The 14,641-nt window shown below is 43.7% G+C and overlaps 1 protein-coding gene across 7 annotated transcripts in view; it reads left to right on the plus strand.

Moving 5' to 3' along the window:
- Window positions 1–14,641, plus strand: part of Znf827 (zinc finger protein 827) — a 233,663-nt gene that overhangs the window by 90,763 nt on the left and 128,259 nt on the right. For all 7 annotated transcript variants that reach the window (XM_045130866.1, XM_045130860.1, XM_045130865.1 and 4 more), the window contains exon 5: window positions 1,270–1,503. In XM_045130866.1, coding sequence (XP_044986801.1) covers window positions 1,270–1,503 — 234 coding nt within the window. The remainder of the gene's footprint in view (window positions 1–1,269; window positions 1,504–14,641) is intronic.

Genomic DNA, 14,641 nt, shown 5'->3' on the forward strand with positions numbered 1-14,641 from the left:
GAACCGATGAAATGTGAAGCCAGTATGGGATTGAGGTCATAGCCACGTGACTTGCTTACTGGTGGCAAATGTATGTGGTTAGGTAAGATACAAACCATGGGGCATGCTCGATGAATGCTGCGTGGAAACTCTTAGAACGATCTTTGCAACTTTTCTGTAAAGCCAAAATGGTTCCAGAATTTCCTTTCTTTCTTTCTTTCTTTTTTTTTTCTTTTTTCCTGACAATCAACCTTAAGAGGCTGGGAAGATGCCTCGCTGGGGAAGAGCACTTGCTGCACAAGCATGAAGGCCTGAGTTGGACCTCCAGCGTCCGTATAAAACGCCAGGTGTGGCTGCACACGCCTGTAACCAGCGCGGCGGGAGCGCGGACACAGGAGGACCTCCGGGCTTCATTGGATCTAGCTGAAAAACAGCTCTAGATTTAGGGAGAGACCCCTGTCAGGCAAAAAAGTATAAGAGTGACAGAGGAAGACATCTGATGTACCTCCTATGGCCTCTGCACATGCGCTGACGAGGCGTGTGCATCTGTACAAACATGTGCCCACACATGCATGCATGTACCACACACACACACACGTCACGTCACACATACTACACACACACAAATTAAAGAAAAAGTTCATAAAAGCCCATTTTGGAAGTGGAGACGACTTGGGCTGTAGGCATAGATTTATTCATGGTAGCCAGGAGCATAGTGTCCACTGCGTGACCCACTATGTGGCAGTCAGGAGTGTCCATCAGTAATTAGGGGAGATGGCGAATCTCTGGTCTGTGTTTCTCTCACTGGTAGCCCTTCCCACTTATCCCAGGGTTTGGCTCTGGATACTGCCTGTGATTCATGATTTTAATCAATATTTGATGGCGGACTCGTTGCCTGAAGCATTGTTTTCTAAGAGCATTAGTCTAGGAGAATGCTGATAGGGTCAGGTAGGTGACAGTGTACCCAGGGAGGACATTTAGGGAAACCAAAGGAAAAAAAAAACCACCCAATTTGTAGAGACAGCCCTTCTTAAAATACCCTAGGCTCAAAATATTCCAAAGCCCACACCCAACTGAGCCCAAGGCTCATGGAGGACAGTGTGTAAAAATAAAGCAGTGTGCTTAGGGCTCAGCCTATTTTGGTCCTACCATGGTCCCTTGGACTGTTGGCACAAGTTGATTGCATTTTCTATTCTTCGTTGAGTATGGGGCAGCTCTGAGGGGAGTAGCCTTTTATACATATATATAATCCCTTTCTCCTATGGTTTTTTTTTTTTTTTTTTTTGACAGCTGCAAACCAGAAGGAGCCCATGAATCTTAATTTTAAAGTGAAAGACGAGCCCAAGGAAGAAGGAACTCTGAGCACGCCCTTGCCTCGGCCCAGCTACGTGTTCAGCCCGGAGCCCGAAGTAGGGACCCCTGGCATCTCTGAGGACACTCTTAAACCTCAAGAAGGGAAAGGGAATGTGCTAAGGCGAGACATGTCAGTCAAAGCCGCCTCTGAACTTCTCATGAAACTCTCAGGTACCCGATTTATTCTAGAATATTCCCATTTCCAGTGGTTGCACTTGTAAGCCAACTGGACTGCTTCCTGCCTAGCTTATCATTAACCTAATGATAATGGTGGTAGTGCCTAATGCGGCGAATTCAAGGAATGGCAAGATTGCTCGGCTTCCGTGCCTGGGTTGGGTTTATGAGTTTGTTTTTATCTCTTGGGTCCCCTGTCTTAAATACTGCCATCTTTCCTTGAACATTGCTGTACAAATGGTTTAGAAATCACAGCCAGCATCTGAGACGATGTAGGTCATGATTTCAAATGGATTCTAGTAGCATTCACAGCACTTCTGCTAATTGACCAAAATATCTATTCGTTCCTAAGAGAGGACCTTCGCGTCTTTTGTGTATTTATACTATATTCTTTAAGGACCATTAAAATATTTCTTTTTAACTTTATAAGTGGTTGAGTTGGCACTTGAAGTAATTACTAACAGAGTAGCAATAAGCGATTTTAAAACCAGAGAATTTCCTAATGGAATATTATAATAATTAACCTGTTCTTAAAATGAATGGATTATTCTTTATTAGTGTGTGAACATAATCCTAGCCTGTTAGATATAGGGAAAAATGGTTTATAATTTGAAACTCATGAAGTTTGGATGTGTGTGTGTGTGTGTGTGTGTGTGTGTGTGTGTGTAAATTGTGTGTGAGTGCAGACACATGCATGTAATGGCTCTCTTGTAAAAGTCAGAGGACACTCTTTGATCGCCCTGGCCTCTCACCTTGTTGGAGAGACATGGTCTCTTGTTGTTCACAGCTGGGTTCATCTGGCTGACTAGCCCTTGAACTTCTGGGAGATTCTCTTGTCTCTGCCTCCCTTCCTGCTGTAGGCATGCTGGGTGGGGTTACAGATGCTTGGCTGTAGCATCTGGCTTTAGGAAGGCTGTGGGCATCTGAACTCAGGAGCTTAAGTTTGTTTGGCAAGCACTTTATCCAGTGAGCCACCCCCCAGTCCCATTTTGGATTTTTGATGGCAACATCTGTCTCATTGCCTCTGCAAAAGGTAAAAGATACAGAGTCTTTTCAATGGCAGGATATGACTTTCAGAACATGGGGGGACAGGCCGTATCAGCCAGAGTACTTGTCAAGTCTTATCCCCATCCTTACTTCACTGCCTCTTAAAGGTAATTTTTAGAAATGATATTTGAAATGCTAATATGAATCAAAAGCTGTTTTTAGTTTGGAACTTGCTGTGCTTGGAGGATGAAAGCAAGAAAGGCATTAGCGGGACTCCTGTGATCTATAATTTCATCAGCAGTTCTGACTGCATTTCTGGTTGACCAGTAGGTTGGAAAGTAAGAAATTAATAGTGATTTACTTAGAGTCGTCCTATCAGAACAGTTGAAATTCCTGTGTCTGCCAGTTGGTGGGGTTAAGAATTCTTGTCTTTGATGTTAATTCAAAGCGCACTGGTGAGCTGGGGAGATGGCTCAGCAGTTAAAAGCCCTTGCTTGCAAAGCATGCGTAATTGTTAAAAGTTTTATAATTTATTTATTTGTTTGAGAGAGAGGGAGAGAAGCAGATAGAAAATGAACACGCCAGGGCCTTCAGATGCTGCAAACTCCAGACACATGCGCCCCCTTGCGCATCTGGTTTACATGGGTCCTGGGGAATCAAACCTGTGTCCTTTGGTTTTGCTGGCAAGCGCCTTAACTGCTAAACCAGCTCTCTAGCCCATGTATTAGAATTTGCAGGAAGCAGAATGACCAGCAATAAAGTGTGGTAATGATTGCAGCTTGGTTGTCCCATTTTCCCATGCTTTCGAAAGATGATATATCACATCAGTGGAGGTCTAGCAACACCCTACTGATTGCCTAAAGCTGAACAGTTTGAAAAGCTGTGCTAAGCTGTCCTCCCCTTCCCCCCGGTTTAGTGTATCTGTGTCCCCCTCCTGCGTCAAAATACCCTAGTGACATAGAGCCACCTGTTTTATTCATCAGTCCGGAGAGGTCGCACAGTTCCTACTTCTCCCTTAGCACAGACTGCACCTCCTACCCAGTGACTCCTGGCCTCCTGCAGACGGTAGATTGTACCACGTGCCGTGTCCCCTTCAGAGTTTGCCATGCAGCTGGTGACTGGGGGGACAACTACAGATACTAGGCAAAACTGAAATTTCAAGACATGTTCTTTAAGGAAAAATGTTTTCATCTTAATCCTTTCGGATGTGATTTGATGTGGTTTGAGATACGGAGAAATTATTTCTGAGATAATAAAGAAATCCCTCAAGGAGAAATGTAGTTAAGGGTAGCCGTGGGCAGCAGCAGTGAGTCTTTGTAAATGCATGTGTAGACTTTTATTGAGTGCATGTGCTGTGGGGGTCAATAGTAACTGAATAGATGGCACAGTCCCATTTCCAAAGGGCTTCCACTCCTGCTCCGTGACGTGGAACCAGACATTTGTTTGAAGACTGACAACTATTTTTTTGGCCCTGAACAAATTTCCCTGCGTGCTGTGCACAGGAGACTTTGGTCAAGGAGATGTGTTCCACGGCCCCTGCCCTGCGTGTATTGTGGTCTCATCAGTAGTATATTTATACTATGTTCTTTGAAAGCTTCAAATATTTTTCCTAATTTCATAAGCAAACGAGATGGCACTTGACGTGATTACTAACAGAGTAGTAATAGAGATTTCTAAGGCTAGAGAATTTCCCAGTGGAGTATTACAGTAAGCAATCTACTCATAAAACAAGCAAATGGTTCTTTGCTGGTATCTGGATGCAATCCAGTCCTGTTACACGCAGGAAAAGTAGGCATTGGGGTCCATTCCGGTTATTTTCATGAATAACTCGTACAACCACACTCTAGCCCACTGTGGTCGGGTGAACGGTAAAGATTTTTCTAAGTCCTACATGAGGTGGAAACATTAAAAACAACGATCTTCATTGCAAAGCCATGAGGTAACAAGGACTCATGTTTTATTAGGATAATAGTAGATATTAAGCTGTGTGTGATGGCATTAATTTTAACACTAAGGAGACTGAGGCAAAAAGACCACGAGTTCAAGGCCAGCCTGGGCTACGGATGGATACCTTGTCACAAAACAAAAGAATTGGATGTTAAGGTTTCTAATCACTGATAGGTCAGTGCTCTTGTGAGGTTAAAACTCCCATGTGCTCTGTCTTCATTATAACTTTATGTTTCAAAGTTCATGTCTAGGGACTCTCTAGGGACATGATTTCTCAAAGCCTCCATGCACTAAGTCAAGGAGGTGGATCATGAGACAGAGAGCATGACAGAGAGAGAGTGTGTGTCAGGGCCTCCAACCACTGCAAACAAGCTCCAGATGCATGTGCCACAAATTGTATCTGCAAAGTGGGATCTAAAAAAATAGGTATATTTTTTCTTAATAATTTCCTCAAGATTAGAAGTTATGACCTATAATTTAAACTCTTTCAGTATTAACATTTAAAATTTTTATTTATTTATTTGAGGTGGGGGGGGAGAGGAAGAGAAAGAATGGGCACACCCGGGCCTCTAGCCATTGCAAACAAACTCCAGACACATGTGCCACCTTGTCCATCTGGCTTTACATGGATATATTTTGCAATGTCAAACCCGGGTCCCTTGGCTTTTCCAGCAAGCACCTTAAATCATTAAACAATCTCCCCAGCCCCAGTATTCACATTTAATTAATGAGGGGAAACTAGGGCTAGGGAGATGGCTCACTTGGTAAAGTACTTGCCTTGCAGCCATGAGGACCTGAGTTCAATTCCCCAGGACCCATATAAAATTGATAGGCCTGGTAACAATCATCTCCCTTCCCCCAACTACACACACATACACACATGCAGAAAAGAAAGAAAGAAAAAACTAGTCAACAATTTTGGCTGCTTCCTTTCCAGGTTTTAATTAATTCATGTTAATTCTATGAGGATGGATGCTTGACACGTGAACCAGCCATATTCTGTGAAACCTTCCAACGTGAAGAAAGTTCTGTGTGCATGCTCATATTCTCTGGGGAAAAGCACAGATGAGTTCAGAGACTAGTCTAAACTTTTCATTAACTGTGTTTGGGAAAATGTGACTTTCCTTCCTTCCTGTGGTTCAAGTTCTAGTTCCCATTGTTAACTGGGAAGCTGAGAGCCTGACAGGTGGGCCCAGTAAATTGATGGCTATAAAGAAAGCAAGCCTTTCTGAGGAAACCTCTGGAAGTCTGTGACTATGTGACACACAGCAGCCAAGATCATCAGACTTCTCTGCTAAGCGTGTGGTTGCCAAACGTAATTCCCAGAGGTCCTCATTCAAGGAAGCCAAAAATCTCAAAGTTCAGCACCGAGGGTCTGTAATGTTAGACAGTGTGAGCCATTCAAGGTCGCTTTAAGCTCTGATTTTGCAATGTCTGGTCACCTTGCAAGTATATGTCATAAATGTGTTATCACAGATGTGATGGAATGCCAAAAGTAATAGAACATTTTATCCACTTGTCTCTGTTGTGCTTTAAGAGAAATAGGTAGATGGAAACAGATTAAGAAACTCTCTCCACTCTCTTTGGGGAAATCACATGTTGACATGGGAATGTATGTGTGTAATATATCCTGAACAGTTGGGTAAGCCTGGAAAAATCAAATAAAATGCAATTTAACTATTATTTATTTGTGAGTCTGGGAGAGAAGGGAGAGAGAAAATAAGCACACCAGGCCCTGTTGCCACTGCAGATGAACTCCAGACACATATGCCACTTTGTGCATCTGGCTTTAGGTGAGTATTGGGGAAGCAAACCTGAGCTAGTGGCCTTTTCAAACAAGTGCTTTTAACCACTGAGCAATCTCCCCAGCCAAAGAATGCCACTTAAAGATAACAGCTGGGCTGGAGAGATGGCTTAGCAGTTAAGGCGCTTGCCTGCAACACCTAATGACTCGGGTTCCATTCCTCAGTTCCCACATAAAGCCAAATGCACAAAGTGGCGCATGCATCTGGAGTGTGTTTGCAGCAGCTCGAGGCCCTGGTGTGCCCATTCTGTCTCTTTCTCTTACTCTCACTCTTCTCTGTCTCTCTCTCTCTGCTTGCATATAAAGAAAGGAAGAAAGATAGACAAAACAATTCCAATCTCATAGAAATTGAGAGTAGAAGGTGGTCACCAGAGGTTAAGGAAAGTAAGAGAGGCAAGGAGATAGATCAATGAGTGACTTGCATAGGCACAAGAAGTTCTGCGGTGCTACTGAGCAAATGGCTACAACCCAAAGACTGACTTTATGAACAGTAGCGTTTGGTGTGTGTAGGCAACGTGTTGGAAGGTGTGTGCCTGTGTGTGTGGAGGCCAGAGTTCCACAGTGTAGAGAACACAGTACATTTCAAAAAGCTAGAGGAGCCAGGTGTGGTGGTGCACTCCGTTAACCCTAGCACTTGAGAAGCCAAGGTAGGAGGGTTGCCGTGAGTTCGAGGCCACCCTGAGACTACATAGTGAATTCCAGGTCTGCCTGGAATAAAAATAAAATAAAAACTAGAGGAAAGGATTTAGAATACTTTTACCATAAAGAAATGGTAGATGTTTGAAGAAATAAATATTTAACCTGACTTAAACATGATATGTTGTATGCATATATCAAAACATCATGTGAACCCCTTTAATATGTACAATTAAAATGAAAGTTAAATGAAAATTTTTAAAAAGAGTAAGAATTTTAGAAAAATGTGTGACTAGAAATCTGGGATTTTGCAGAAACATTTGTGAAAAATTAAGCTTGTAAATTTTTCTGACATGGAAAATAAAACTTTACATTAGACCACAATTTGAAATAAGTTCATTAGTTTCCTTGTTCTGTGCTTGCCAAGGGGATTCATATTTATTTCTGGTTTGTGTTCATTTCTCTCAGCCTGGTCCTGGCAAGGAGTGTAAATTATAACTGTCTCTTGTCTGGGAACCCACGAAGTTCCTGAACTTGAAATTCACAGTGATGTGGGGTTCAGGGTCTAACCTTTAGGAGATGGAGCTTCACACTGAGATGCTCAGAGCAAGTTCAAGTGTGTCCTCCAGAGACTCCCATGTTGGAGTGCGGTCCTCAATTTATTTGGGTCCTTGAAGAGGCAAGGCCTAGTGGGAATTATCCAAGTAACTGGGGAAGTTTCTGTGAAGGGAACTATGAAGTTCTTGTGGGACAGTTATTAACTGTCAGGGAGATTGTATAGGGCTGGAGAGATGGCTTAGTGTTTAAGGCGCTTGCCTGCAAAGCCTAAGGGCCTATGTTCAACTCTCCAGATCCCACATAAGCCAGACGCAGAAAGGTGAGGCGAGTGCAAGGTCTCACATGCCCACTAGGTGGCGCAAGCATCTGGAGTGCGATTGCAGTGGCTGAGGGCCTGGCACACCAATATCTCTGTCTCTCTAAAATAAATAAAAAATTTATTATAAAAGAAAAGAAAGGTGTTATGAAGGAGCATGCCTGGCCCCCGCATCCCTCTCGGGCTTCCTGTATCACCATGTGAGCTCGCCCGCACACTCATGCTGTGACGCCGGTCGCCTTGAGTCCCCACCAGAGCTGAGCCACTGCCAGCTCTGCTCTGGAGCATCCAGAACTGGGAACTGAAATAACCCCTTCCCCATTTTTGCTTTTTCAAGGTGACGTCTTGCGCTAGCCCAGGCTGACCTGGAATTCACTCTGTGGTCTCAGGGTGGCCTCAAACTCACAGTGATCCTCCCACCTCTGCCTCCCGAGTGCTGGGATTAAAGGCGTGCGCCACCACGCCTGCCACCCCCACCCCTTTAAAAATATATAAACTAGGCGCTCGCTTGCCTACAAAGCCAAAGGACCCAGGTTCAATTCCCCAGGATGCACATAAGCCAGATACACACAGTGGCACATGTGATTGGCGTTTGTTTCCAGTGGCCGAAGTGACCCTATATGTAAACTACTTGGCCAATATTTTTTTGAAACAATGAAAACTCGACAGATACCCAAGTTAACGTGAGACAGATGAAGTTTTAAAATGCATTTAACCTCTGAGACACTGAGGTGGGCTCAAGTGGAGTGGAAAGGGACCCAAAGATTGACTTTATGAGCAGTTGTACGTGTGTGTGTGTGTGTGTGTGTGTGTGTGTGTGTGTGTGTGTGTGTGTAGGCAACACGTTGGGAGGTGTGTGCATTTGTGTGTGGATGCCAGAGAACAACCCTGGGTATTGTCCTCAGGAACACGGTCTGCTTCTTCTTTTGAGACAAGGTCTCTCATTGGACTGCGGGTCACCAGTTATCCTGGACTGGCTGGCCATCAAGCCATGATTCATTTTCTCAATTCTTCTCTGTCTGGGCAAACAGGTGGACCTTGTTACCCAGTCTACTCAGTGGGAAGTAGACATCGTCCCCAGCTTCTGACATTATCTCTTTTCTTTTCTTCTTCTTTTTTTTTTTTTTTTTTTTTTTTTTTGGTTTTTCAGGGTAGGGTCTCACTCTGGTCCAGGCTGACCTGGAATTCACTATGTAGTCTCAGGGTGGCCTCGAACTCTCAGTGATCCTCCTACCTCTGCCTCCCTGGGTGCTGGGATTAAAGGTGTGCGCCACCACGCCTGGCTTCTAACATTATCTCTTGTTCAAAAGAGCAGCCGAACAGAACTGTCCTGGATCCCCACCCCCAAAGTCCAGCCTCAGCTCTGGGTGGGACCCCAAGGTGAGCACAGCTCCTGTGTTAGGGATGAAGACTTGTCAGCAGATACGGCTGCAGACCCATGGCCTCACAGGACTGCTGGGAGGGAAAAGGATGTCCAGAAGTGAGTTTGCAAGTAGACAGGACTGAGAGTGACAGGAAACAGAGAGATGTGACACATATACACCACGAGACTTCGAGGAACAGACTTGGCTAAATGCGGTTATGTCCATACCGAATGTCAAGATCCTTGGGCCTTTGGGAACAATTTTCTTTGCTGGGAGGGTCTCAGTAGAAACTTGTCCTGCGGGGTGGGGTCACCCCCTGCTACCTCAGTGCTGCTAAGATATTGCCATCTCGGTGTTTGTCCTTACACCAGAGGGATCAGGCCAGGAGTGGGGGGTCGAGGACAGCACTGGAGGTACGCATTTGCTGACCCCCCCACTCTGGGCTTAGCTAGGACTCTGAAGATCACGACCCCACAGCCTGTATTTTGACAAGCCTTCCAAGTGATTTGAGCAGCCCAAGCTTTCGAAGCACTGTGCTGAGGAAATCACTAGAGAAATAATGTTTCGTCCATCTGAAAAGAATGCTTTGGGTTGAAGCTGACAGAACAAAGCTCCTATTAAATGTCTCTCTGCCTTTAGAAAAAGACCCATCTCTCTTCTTAGCAAGTCCTTTTAATTTATTGTGGAATGATCGTATCTGGGAGCCTTTTTTTTTTTTTTTTTTTGAAGGAGGGCACATATACCTAATAAATCAAGATAGAGGAGCCTGTGAACCTCAAAGAATACTACTCTCTTCACGTTCCTGGCTGTTAAGTTTCTGCCTTATTTGTGGTCAATGCTGGCATTCTTCTATCAGAATGCCCCCTCGGCTTCATTAAAGCACTAACGCCTTGTAGCCTTTTTCTGTTATAAAGCATTTCTTGAGAGAAAAGCGAGACTTCGGTTAAATTATCTTTCAGGGCGAAAACTGTTCACTGTTCTCTTTGGTATTTCTCCCTTGGAAAATTGTAACACTTTTCTTTCTTTTTTTTTTCTTAAGCAGCATGTCTGTAGTCAGCTGCCCGTCACTGTAACAAATGCACAACATGTTCAGTTTGTAAAGGCAAGAAGTTTCCTCGGGCTGTTTTGGAGGGTCTAGTAGGTGACTGATTGGTCCCATGACTTTGGGGCCTGTGACAAGCCACTACTTCATGGCAGGGGAGCCTAACAGAGCAAAACCACTTACGACCTGGCTAGGAAGCAAATGAGAGGAAGAGGAAGGGCCAGGGGTCCCATAATCATCTACGAGGCATTCTCCCGCTAGACCCCACTGCCTAAAGATTCCACCTGCTCCCTACAATACCACTCTGAGGTACTTCAATCCTTTAACACTCCCTTTAATACTTTAACCATTAATGATCCCCCCTGTTTTGTTGGGGAGGGGTAGTTGAGATGCAAGCTATAGCATCCTGTGATTTCTGTAAGGATGAAAATTATGTTCGGTTTCGTTTTAGAGTCATTATAGAATTAGCCTTCATCAGAGTTACAAGTTGCCTAATTGAGTAGTGGAGAAGATGTACGCCCTCACTTTTAGCTAATTTTATGTAGTCCCTATGATTATATTTGCTTACAAAATGCTATAAGTAGAGCTTACTCCTAAAATGACCAAAGAGACCTGCTAGGGAATCTAAGGAAAAATGTTAAGGAGTAATTTAGAAATATCAGCAGAAAAGCATTTTATTTGTTCAATTAGTACCCTCTATTTATCACATTCTCACATGCAGGCTCCTGAGAATTTGATAGCATTAAAAATGACAGTGGCAGAGTCTAGTCCATCTGAGGTTGAAACATACTTTCTTATTTTGTAAAGCCTGCCAGGCAAGATTCAATTCCCCAGTGTCCACGTAAAGCCAGACACAAAAAGGGATGCATACGTCTGGCAACAAGAATCTCCCCCGACCCCCACACATGAGAAATAAATCTTTTTTTAATTTTTAAAAATATTCTTTATTTATTTGCAAGCAGCGATAGACACAGAGGCAGGGAGGAAGGGAAAGAGCATGAGAATGAGAATGGGCACACCAGGTCCTCCAGCCACTGCAAATGAACTCCAGATGTATGAGCCACATTGTATATCTGGCTTATGCGGGTCCTGGGGAATCAAACCTGGGTCCTTTGGCTTTGCCAGTTAAGTGCCTTAACTGCCAAGCCATCTCTCCAGCCTGAGTAAATCTTTTAAAAAATATTTTATTTATTTATATGAAAGAGAGAGGCAGAGAGAGAGAGAGAGAGAGAGAGAGAGAGAGAGAGAGAGAGAATGGGCACACCAGGGCCTCCAACCACGCAGATGAACTCCAGAAGCATGTGCCACCTTGTTCATCTGGCTTTACAAGGGTACTGGGGAATCTAACCTAGTTCCTTTGGGTTTTCTGGCAGATGTCTTAACTGCTAAACCATCTATCCACCACCCCTTTTAAAATTTGCTTTATTTAAAATAGCGCAATGATTTTGTATGTTTCTATTGCACAACCATTACCACATGAAACCCCAGAATACTTTGTTCCCCCAAAAGACTATAGACATTAGCAATCAATTTCTCTCTCTTTCTCTGTCTTCACCTACTCCTCATCTCAACCTAGGTAACCACTAATCTGTTTATGTCAGTAGATTTGCTTAGTCTGGGCATTTCCTATGAATAGAGTCATATGGTATGTGGTCTTTTATGTCTGACGTCTTTCAGCATGTGTCCAGGGTTTATCAGTGGTGTAGCACATATGAATTCTTTATTCCTTGTGGCTGGATATATTCCATCATACCATATTTTCTTTGCCCTTTGATGAAAACATGTGGTTTGTTTCTCTACCTTTACTGTGAACACCATTCTTGTACATAGTTTTTTGTGTGTGTGTGCATGTCTGTGGACTTAAGTTTTTAATTCTGTTGGATATATACCTAGGAATATAGTATGTCTAGGTCCAATGGTAACTGTGTGTTTAACATTTTGAAGAGTTGCTAAGTGATTTTCCAAGGCAGCTGTGCCATGTTATAGCCCCTCTAGTAATGAATGAAGGTTTCAGTTTGTTCAGGGTTACCCAAACTGCCTTCTTAAAAATTCTAACCAGCCCGGTGTGGTGGAGCACGCCTTTAATCCCAGCACTCGGGAGGCAGAGGTAGGACGATCGCCGTGAGTTTGAGGCCACCCTGAGAATGCAGAGTGAATTCCAGGTCAGCCTGAGCTAGAGTGAGATCCTACCTCAAAAAAATAAATAAACAAACAAAATTCTAGCCATCATAACTGTATGGCCTAATCATTCCACTGTGGTTCTCATTTGAATTTTCCTGATGATTAATGATATTTTAATGTATTTTCATGTGCTTACTGTTCATTTGCATATCTTCTTTGAAGAAGATTTAAATTCTTGTCCCACTTTTTTAGTTGGGTCACTTAAGCATTTTTGCTCTTGGGTTGTAAAAGTTTCTTACATTATGGACATAATTCTCTTACCAGATATATGACTTGCAAGTAATTTTGTCTCATTCTGTGTCTTTTCACTTTCTTTCTTTTTTATTTATTTATTTGAGAGAGAGAGAGAGAGGTAGGGAGAAAGAGAGCGAGTGCGAGAGAGAGAGCGTGTGAGAGAGAATGGGTGTACCAGGACCTCCAGACACATATGCCATTTTGTGCAGCTGGCTTACATGTGTCCTGGGGAATCGAACCTGGATAGATCGTTAGGCTTTGCAGGCAAGAACCTTAACCGCTAAGCCATCTTTCCAGCTCTTCTTTTCACTTCCTAGATGGCATCATTTATAAGATGTTTTTTGTTTGTTTTCTTGGAGGGGGTGGGGGTAGTTTCTAGGTAGGGTCTCATTCTGGCCCAGGGTGTCTTGGAATTCACTATGTAGTCTCATGCTGGACTCAAGCTCACAGCGATCCTCCTACCCCTGCCTCCTAAGTTCTGGGATTAAAGGTATACGCTGCCACGTCCAGCCACATGATAATTTTTTAAGTGATTTATAATGAATGTGACCAGCAGTAGACTTGTAGTTAATGCCTTAATCACTTTTTTTTTTCATTTCTACCTGTATTTCCTAAGCAGCTCTCCTTCTAGCTCTCTTTTTTTCCCTCTCTCTATTTCTGTATACATGTGTGTTCAAACACACACACACACACACACGTATACCCTTTAAAAAAGTAGGGAAAACAGGCTGAAGAGATGGCTTTGTGGTTAAGCGCTTGCCCATGAGGACTAAGGACCACGGTTCGAGGCTCAATTCCCCAGTATCCATGTAAGCCAGATGCACAAGGTGGTGCATGCATCTGGAGTTTGTTTGCAGTGGCTGGAGTTCCTGGCGCAGCTATTCTCTCTCTCTGCCTCTTTCTCTTCTGTCTGTCACTCTCAAATAAATAAATAGAAATAAACAAAAAAAAAATTTTAACTGGGAAAAATAAATCTAAATAAATTACACTTTTTAAAGTATGTATCAACTCAGATGTGGAGATTATTAAAATATCAAAATTATATTTTGCACTAATAAGGAGTAGGTCCCTTTAATAAGGCAATAAGGTAAAACTTGATTTGTTTGTGTATCAAAAAGAGATTTTTTTCTTGAAGGTCTAGATCTTAGTTAGTTTAAGGAGGCCAGAGTGCCAAGTAGCTATCTACACCACTGAAATAAGGGCTTTCCTCCAAGGACACCCTGCTTCGAACACCCCGCCACTCAGTCTCTGGTCAGAATGATCTTTTCATGATTTTGAAATCCCACACACCCCTTCTATATTCTTGGGCCCCCATACCTGAGTAGCTGTTGCAGCCTGCTCCCTTCCCTCCATAGGCGAGCTATTCAAGCTCACACCACCGTGGCCAGAGCCTTCAGAGCCTCCTTTTTCCCCTTTTAGCCTTTAGCCCTCAGGCCACCCTTTATGCTTTCTTAACCAGCTTCCTCCTGCCTCCCACACTAAGGCCTGAATTCAGAAAGTCCACACTCAAAAGGGCTCTTGTTTTATTATCATTTCCCCGTTGCATAGCTGCATATGTTAATAGAGCCACGGAAATTTGTATTGGCTGGTGTTCCCAGAAACTGGGCAAGAACTCTGCAAGGAATTTCGTAGGCTACGCCTTCATTCTACATGCCTTTTCTGTTTGGCTGCCTAGGGACTGGGGCAGGCTGGGGCCTGGATATTTCAGGGATGGGATAAAGCTGGAGGGTACAGGGTATGGAGCGATGTAGGGCACTTCTGTAAAACCTCAGCAAAAGAGCGAGGAGTAGTGTTTGCAGGTCTGGCTGATGGACTCTTTGCCCATGCTGTCTTGTTTCAGTTGACTACAGACATCTTATCATCAACAAACCATAGCACAGTTTATCAATAAGCCATTGGCAAATACTTCACAATAATGCTAACAGAGGGGGCTGGAGAGATGACTTAGTAGCTTAGGTGCTTGCCTGCAAAGCCTAAGAACTCATGTCCGAATCTCCAGGTCCCACATAAGCCAGGCGCACAGGGGCACAAGCGCACAATGTCGCACATGCGCACGAGGGGTGCGA

The sequence above is a fragment of the Jaculus jaculus genome, chromosome 12 (assembly GCF_020740685.1).
Source record: "Jaculus jaculus isolate mJacJac1 chromosome 12, mJacJac1.mat.Y.cur, whole genome shotgun sequence".
NCBI classification, from domain to species: Eukaryota; Metazoa; Chordata; class Mammalia; order Rodentia; family Dipodidae; genus Jaculus; species Jaculus jaculus.